Source organism: Leptodactylus fuscus, chromosome 7, assembly GCF_031893055.1.
Source record: "Leptodactylus fuscus isolate aLepFus1 chromosome 7, aLepFus1.hap2, whole genome shotgun sequence".
NCBI lineage: Eukaryota > Metazoa > Chordata > Amphibia > Anura > Leptodactylidae > Leptodactylus > Leptodactylus fuscus.
Window position 1 is genome coordinate 121,910,532 of NC_134271.1, and position 8,621 is coordinate 121,919,152.

The window sequence follows — 8,621 nt, forward strand, 5'->3', positions numbered from 1 at the left end:
AAGGAGTCCCTTCCCAATGATCGCATTGGGCTGCAACAGTCCAATGGGAATAAAGTATACCCTTTCAATAAGTCTTTGGAGTGTAGGAGAAAACCCACACAAACACAGTGAGGACATGTATAATCCTTTCAGATGCTGCCCTTGGTTTGATATGAACCCAGGACCCCAATGCTGCAAGGCAACGGGTTTTTTTTTTTTTTTTTTTTTTGGGGGGGGGGGGTTTACACTGATTTTTATTGAAATTTTCAAATAAACAGTAAACCAACAAACCAAGGTAAAGATTACTGCCAGAGCCGGAAATGGCGGGTAAAACACATATTAGGGCTCGTTCACATCTGCGCCCGGTCTCCGTTCTGCAGGTTTCCGTTTCCTGCACAAAACAGAGGCAGGAGACGGAAACCTGCAGGACTCTTTCATGCCCATTCATTTGAATGGGTTTGAAAGATGTCCGGCCGTGAGTGGTGGTGAGCGTTTTATGCTCGCTGCCGCAAAACTGTTTTTTTATAAAATCGGACACAGTGTCGGACATGCAGTACTCTGTGTCCAATTTAAAAAAAACAGTTTTGCGGCGGAGAGCATAAAACGCTCACCGCCGCTCACGCCCCGACCCGGTCTGACAGGTTTCCGTTTTCTGCATGCAGAAGACGGAAACCACAGAACGGAGATCGGACGCTAGTGTGAACCTAGCATTAGAGCAACCAAAAAAAAAGAAAAAAGTTGCAATACAAAGCTGCAATAAGAACCAATGCAAAAAGGAAAAATTGACAAGAGACAACGACAGGGAGACACAAGGAGGAAGGAAGGGCATCAGAGACCACGGGTAGCACAATACAAGTCCCAGGGTGCCCCAACCACTCGAAGCTTCTCAACTGTATTGTTTAGAGAAGCTGTGAGGTATTCCAAATCTATCATTGAAAGTCATTTTTTTTTCTGAGTATCAAGTAGGAATAGCCTTAAGAAAGGCTATTCATCTCCTACCTTTCGTCGTCTTCTCCACGCCCCCGTTTGCCTACAATCCCGGTTCTTGTCGGTATGCAATTTAGCTATTTCTACATGGTACTCAGAAAAATATGACTTTCAATGATAGGATCCCATAATGTGAAGTTTCCCATACATATTAGGTAAAACATATATATATATATATATATATATATATATATATATATATATATATATATATACACTCACCGGCCACTTTATTAGGTACACCATGCTAGTAACGGGTTGGACCCCCTTTTGCCTTCAGAACTGCCTCAATTCTTCGTGGCATAGATTCAGCAAGGTGCTGGAAGCATTCCTCAGAGATTTTGGTCCATATTGACATGATGGCATCACACAGTTGCCGCAGATTTGTCGGCTGCACATCCATGATGCGAATCTCCCGTTCCACCACATCCCAAAGATGCTCTATTGGATTGAGATCTGGTGACTGTGGAGGCCATTGGAGTACAGTGAACTCATTGTCATGTTCAAGAAACCAGTGTGAGATGATTCCAGCTTTATGACATGGCGCATTATCCTGCTGAAAGTAGCCATCAGATGTTGGGTACATTGTGGTCATAAAGGGATGGACATGGTCAGCAACAATACTCAGGTAGGCTTTGGCGTTGCAACGATGCTCAATTGGTACCAAGGGGCCCAAAGAGTGCCAAGAAAATATTCCCCACACCATGACACCACCACCACCAGCCTGAACCGTTGATACAAGGCAGGATGGATCCATGCTTTCATGTTGTTGACGCCAAATTCTGACCCTACCATCCGAATGTCGCAGCAGAAATCAAGACTCATCAGACCAGGCAACGTTTTTCCAATCTTCAATTGTCCAATTTCGATGAGCTTGTGCAAATTGTAGCCTCAGTTTCCTGTTCTTAGCTGAAAGGAGTGGCACCCGGTGTGGTCTTCTGCTGCTGTAGCCCATCTGCCTCAAAGTTCGATGTACTGTGCGTTCAGAGATGCTCTTCTGGCTACCTTGGTTGTAACGGGTGGCTATTTGAGTCACTGTTGCTTTTCTATCAGCTCGAACCAGTCTGGCCATTCTCCTCTGACCTCTGGCATCAACAACGCATTTCCGCCCACAGAACTGCCGCTCACTGGATGTTTTTTCTTTTTCGGACCATTCTCTGTAAACCCTAGAGATGGTTGTGCGTGAAAATCCCAGTAGATCAGCAGTTTCTGAAATACTCAGACCAGCCCTTCTGGCACCAACAACCATGCCACGTTCAAAGGCACTCAAATCACCTTTCTTCCCCATACTGATGCTCGGTTTGAACTGCAGGAGATTGTCTTGACCATGTCTACATGCCTAAATGCACTGAGTTGCCGCCATGTGATTGGCTGATTAGAAATTAAGTGTTAACGAGCAGTTGGACAGGTGTACCTAATAAAGTGGCCGGTGAGTGTATGTGTGTGTGTGTATGTGTGTATATATATATATATATATATATATATATATATATACACACACACACACACACGACAGGTGTGTAATCAGCCGCAACCTTCAGATTAGAGTTCCCCTTTAAACTGGTGTCCTATGATTGGTCAGTTCAGTCTGGGTTTGAATACATTGGTTCGTTGTACAAGATATTTTCTAATATGTATGGGTAGCTTGAATGTAAGTTTCTTGCAGTGAAGTTTAGGTCACATATGGATCCTATATATTACTATATACTTCAGCTTGTATTCATTCTTATTCCATTCCTCTCTAGGGTGAAGCAGAATTTACCCGCATTATGGGAATTGTAGATCCCAACAGGCTAGGAGTGGTGACATTTCAAGCCTTTATTGACTTCATGTCTCGTGAAACCGCAGATACAGACACCGCAGACCAAGTTATGGCTTCTTTTAAGGTCCTGGCTGGAGATAAGGTTTGTACACATTTCTCATTCGCTGTGTATTTCATTATATTGAACTGTTTTACGTTCTGTTTTGTGGCCACAAACAATGTACCATTAAGTAAATTAGATCTTCAAGGCAGCCAACATGCCGAATTCCTGCTGCTCCAGTGTTTTCTTCTGGCACAAGTCCGTGCCACACTGTGGCGTCCTGTGTCCCTTTCCTGAGGCCCCTGATTGTTCTGCCGCAGCAAAAATACTGTACAGTGTCTTGTACAGGAGGTCACTGGGCACAGATGTGCAGGGAAAACAGTAAAAGGAATTTGGCGCAAAACTAGCACTGTGATCCCTTCATTCTAAGGATCATTTGGGGTCTCAGAAGTTGCATAAAGTGATGGCATCATTTCATAAGATAGAAATTAACCCCTTTAGGCCAAAAGATTTGAAAGCATGGCTTTAAAGGGAGACTGTCACCAGAACCCAGCATATGAACCCATCCCCATAGATAGATAGATCTGTTAGGGTCATCTGAATCTTAACAGTGTTTTTCCCTTGTGAATAGGTTCCTCCATTGCCAAGATACAGCTGTCGTTGTCATTTATGCAAATTAGCCCATCTGACATTACAACACGGACATTACCTGTTAGGCCGGGTTCACACGGAGTATTTTGGTTCGTAACGTGGAACGTAGACATCGCGGGAGCTTTTGCAGGCCGTATACGCTCCCATGTTTTTAATGGGAGCCGGTACCTTATATGCGGCGCTATTTTACGGCCGCCGCAAAATAGCGCCGCGTATACGGTACCAGCTTCCATTGAATACAAAAGCTCCCGCGGCATCTACGTTCCACATTACGAACCAAAATACTCCATGTGAACCCGGCCTTATTTCTTTGAAGTAAAGCAATGCCCTCAGTGAAATCGTTGGCATATTGGCAAAACTGCGATATCTTAGCAATGGCATCAAGTCCCATGAAAACACTGTTAGTTTCAGGTGACCGTAACCTATCTATCTGCGGGACTGGGATGACATTCTGGGTTCTGGAGACACAGATCCTTTAAATATCCTGTTATCAGCATTATATAGAGTCCTTACACATCAGCTTCCCTACAAGACAGCAGAACCACTTGCACCATTTTGCCTCTGTGGAACCAACAATGTGAATAAGGGTTGTCCAAACTTTATATATTCCCTAATAAAGGATTGTTATATGATCTGCTGCATTAAGTAGTTCTACAGCTACACATACAGGGGCCAAGGCCTATATGGGGAAAAAAAATTAATTAATTAAAAAAAAAAAAAAAAAGCTTTAAGGCCGGGGCCACACATTGTAAAAAACGCAGTGTTTTGGCCATGGTGTTTTATATTATATGCAAAGTGAATGGGATTCTGGCTAATCCAGGCATTGCAGAAAAAATTCATCAGCGGAAATACTGCAATTTCAGAAATGTGAGTGTTTTTGCAAATTGCAGCATGTCCTGGCGTTTTCCATATAGGGTTAATAAACACAAAGTCTGTAGAAGAAAATTTTGCTGAGTTTTGGTGAAAAACACTGCAGAAAAAATAAAACGATGAGTGTCCGCCGCAGTTTTTTCCGCATTTTTCAGCTGCAGTTCGCTACATGGGGCCTTAGCCTTAGGGTCCATTCACACAGAGTAACGTGCCGCGTGATGTGGCACATATACAGCGTGAGAGACTTTGCGCGCCGTAAAAGCTCCCATTGATTTCAATGGGAGCCTGGATCATATATGCCGCGTTATTTTGCGGCCGTGATTTTGCGACCGCAAAACAACGCGGTGTATACGATACTAACTCCCATTGAAATGAATGGGAGCTTTTACGGCGCACAAAGTCTCACACGCCGTATACGTGCCACATCACACGGCATATTACTTCCTCCCTCTCCTCCGTCTCTGCTCATGATATAAATCCAAACTTGCTCTGATGTGAATGGACGTAGAATATAATGCACCAGTAAATAATCCTCTTGTACTTAATATTTTATTCTAGAACTACATTACTGCAGATGAGCTGCGTCGGGAACTTCCTCCAGACCAAGCAGAGTATTGCATTGCCAGGATGGCACCTTACATAGGACATGATGCCGTCCCAGGAGCTCTGGACTATATGTCATTCTCTACGGCGCTGTATGGTGAAAGTGACCTTTAACTCCTTCCTCCTCACCGCGAAGTCACTGCAGCGCCGACTATCCACCACTCCTGTACGCAATGTGGTTTCAGCTTTCACGCCTTTTCTGTGTCTCCATAGCTCACCAGATGAAAAGTCACTCTTTCACCCCTCTAGTGTCCAGAGCCCTTGCCACTCTGCTGCTGCAGGAAGGGTAACCATCTTTGACCTTAAAGCAATGGTTTACAAATAAAATTTTTACTAAAGACCTTTAAATGCATATTTTATTATGAGAGTAAAAAAAAAAAAGTGAAATGTATTTTTCTGCCAACACAAATGAGCAATTAACTTTTCTTTGTAGTTTGTCTGACAAGTATAGTCGAAGGTTCCAGCTCCTTCACCCGTCTTCTTTTTGCTACCACATAAGGGGAGCGATGACTGTTTAGTAGCCGTGGCTTAGCCTGAGATTTTTTTTTTCATCCACCAAATGCAATTTTTTGACAAACTGAGTTAAAGTGAACTATGTCAAGGTGGAAATACGACCTCACGGAAAGCGTCCATATTTTTCTAAGCAAGAACATTTAGTATGTTTTCGATATTTAAATGTAATATAAGGAATGCAGCGTCCTGTCACCGGCTCATAAACGTATTTTTAATGTCGCTAAACATGGTTTGTTTGAGACCTGAAGCTTCGATAATAAATTGTCCTCAATATCTGCTTGTCACAAACCTTATTAAAGAAATTCTTGTTTCAGTTTTAATCATCTGTGTTATTGGTTACTTTCCAATAAATGACATTTAATAAGACAATTTATATTATGGCTTGTTTGGAATTCTTTTTAGAAATGGTGTAGGTCTACTGGCATTGACGTTGTATGTTTTGACTTTAGTCTATGGATCGTGTGAGGATCCGTAATAATGAGGTTGCTTTCATATGGTCAGATGACCACAATTAATGGTATATGTTAGATCAGGTGTAAGTAATCTTCAGAACTACAACTCCCAGCATGCCTATTTACTCTGCTGTTCTTGAAACTTCCAGTCCAGTCATAGTAATGAGACCACCTGTCAAAATCCAGAATAACCACCTTTGGCAGAGCGGACCGCTGCGAGACGTGCAGGAAGAGAGGGGATGTTGTGATGATGATCACTGGGATGTTGAGCCATGCCGACTCCAGTGCCGTGGCCAGCTGTGCTAGGTTACTCGGTTGAGCATCCTTGGTGCGAACAACCTGATCGAGGTGGTCCCACAGATTCTCGATTGGGTTCAAGTTTGGGGAATTTGCTAGCCAAGGGAGTACGGTAAACTCATCCTGGTGCTCCACGAACCACGCAAGTACACTGCAAACTTTATGACACGTCGCATTGTCCTGCTGGTAGATGCCATCATCCTGAGGAAAAACAATTCACATGTAGGGGTGAACATGGTCCGCAAGGATAGATACATAGTTGTGTGGATCCATCGTGCCTTCCACAATGATGAGTGCACCCAGATGGCTGATGACACGTGCCGTCTGCGATTGGTTATTTAACATTGATGTCAAAAGTAGGCGCTGGTCACATTAATATGACTGGACTGTGTAAGTGAATGGAGCATGTTGGGAGTTGTAGTTTCACAGCAGCTGGAGTGCCGAAGCTTGCTGACACCTACATTAAGTTCACACTAGCGTTTGGGTTTCTGTTCTTCAGGTCCAAAAAACAGAAACCCAACCCGCTTAAAAAGTGGTTACCCGTGAACCCCATAGACTATAATTTCCACTCTGTTTCTGCCCGAAAAATGCATTTTTCAAGTGGAATGAGGAACAAATTTCCCAAATGGAGACAGTTAGTGTGAACATGAGCCTGCTCACAAGACCACTGGCTCATATAAACATGTCTGCCGAGTATCGATTACCATTAATCCCAATCGTTTGTGTAGGGTTGTTTTTCTAACGTATACTGGCGTCCGCTGATATTTTTGTTTTCAAAGGGGGGTCCTCTAGTCAGAAAGGTCTTCTGATATGTCGTTCATACACGTGAAAAGATCACATTGGTAAAGTTTGTGATCTTGGGTAAACGCCAGTTCCTAGCATAAAAAGGCTCTATAGAGTACTTAAAGCCCTTTGGGGTTTCTTAGAACTGTTTGTTACTGGAGATATTAAAGGAGCGCTCTATTACACTGAATGTCTCAGTACGGCATGTTCTTACCATCAGTATCACTTTCAGTTATCGGTTATTTTGGTTTCTTTCAAAAAGTCTTTTTATTTTTAGCAAGTTTCAATTATCGCAGTCAAATATGTTAAGTAATAAAGACTATAGAAATGCCTACATGAGGATTTGTGGCACCATCTTGTAACCTTCTTGGTTATGTTCTTAGACCCATAATTGTTTCTTCTGCCAGGAGAACCTTTTCTGTAGAACATTACTCATTATTTTACGCATCGTTATTGTGAAGGGGGTGATCAGATGGTAAAATAGCTTTACAAATGGGTGAGGATGACATTAACAAACACAAGAAGTGATACTGTCTTCACCAGTCCCATAATCCTTCCCCCCTTCCCTGTTCTTCCCATTCCAAGGGTATGTTCACACAGCAGAAAATGGATTCCACGTCCAATGCAATGCACCGGCATTCCTCTCCGGATTAGGCCTCAATGAATTGGCCTAATCGGGAGGGAGTTTTGTGCCGTGGACGCCATGGCTGAATCACCCGTGGAATCCGTGGCAAGAAGGGTCATCTCGCTTCTTTTTTCCACTACTAGCTAGTGGAAAGAAGCGATCGGTTCCCATTGAAGTCAATGGGAGCCATTTTGGCAGGCGGCTTTTGAAGAGGATTCCGCGTCAAAATCCGCTGCCAAAAAACTGTGAACATACCCCAAGGGTTCCAGCATTCTCCCTGTTGGTCTCTACTCCGTACTCCATCTCACTCCGTTATTATTAAAGGGGGTGTCTAGTTGGTAAGATTTTATAAAATGGTCAAAATAACCCGAATAAAGTGACACCCTCCTCACCAACCTACTTCTGCCTCCTCCCCCCACCCATAGCACTCCACCTCCCCCACTGTTTCTGGGTCCCTTCAGGTCACAGGAAATGACTGCTCAGCCAATAACAGGGACCAGGAAGTAGAGACCAATGGAGACCTGGGAAGGTTTGGAAGCAGAACAGATAGAGATGGGTGAGGTGTGTAGCAATTTTTTGTGTTATATATTTATTTTAACTTTTTTCCAACTGGACAACCCCTTTTAATACCCATTTAAGTTATCTTGCTGGTTTTTCAGCTATTTTATTTCATGATCATGTAAAAAATGGAGGATTGTATTGACCAGCAGGACCTAGTACACTGTGCAAACAATGTGACATCACTAAAATTTGATTTATAAAGGAAGAGCTTACCAATAGGGTTTATGATGAATTAAAGGGGTTTTGTTGGTGTCCAACACCCGGGACCCCCTAGGATCAGCTGATTGAAGCAATAGCATTGCTTTATAGGCCATGTGAGGTCACATTTATTGGTCACATGGCCTGATCACAGCTCAGTCCCATTCAAGTGAACGAGATGAGCTGCAATATGAAGCACAGCTGCTGCACAAATGTACAGGACTAGGCTTTAGTAAGCAGCTGATCAGTCAAGGGCCTGGGTTTTGGATCCTTGACAATCTCTAATTGATGGCCTATTCT

General features: G+C 43.2%; 1 protein-coding gene across 6 annotated transcripts in view; it reads left to right on the plus strand.

Annotated features, from left to right (window-relative positions):
- ACTN1 (actinin alpha 1) overlaps positions 1-5,778 on the plus strand; it is a 91,051-nt gene extending 85,273 nt beyond the window's left edge. For all 6 annotated transcript variants that reach the window (XM_075282969.1, XM_075282970.1, XM_075282971.1 and 3 more), the window contains 2 exons: positions 2,712-2,870; positions 4,848-5,778. In XM_075282969.1, the coding sequence (XP_075139070.1) occupies positions 2,712-2,870; positions 4,848-5,006 (318 nt within the window). In that variant the 3' untranslated portion in view covers positions 5,007-5,778. The remainder of the gene's footprint in view (positions 1-2,711; positions 2,871-4,847) is intronic.
- The last annotated feature ends 2,843 nt before the right edge of the window (positions 5,779-8,621 follow it).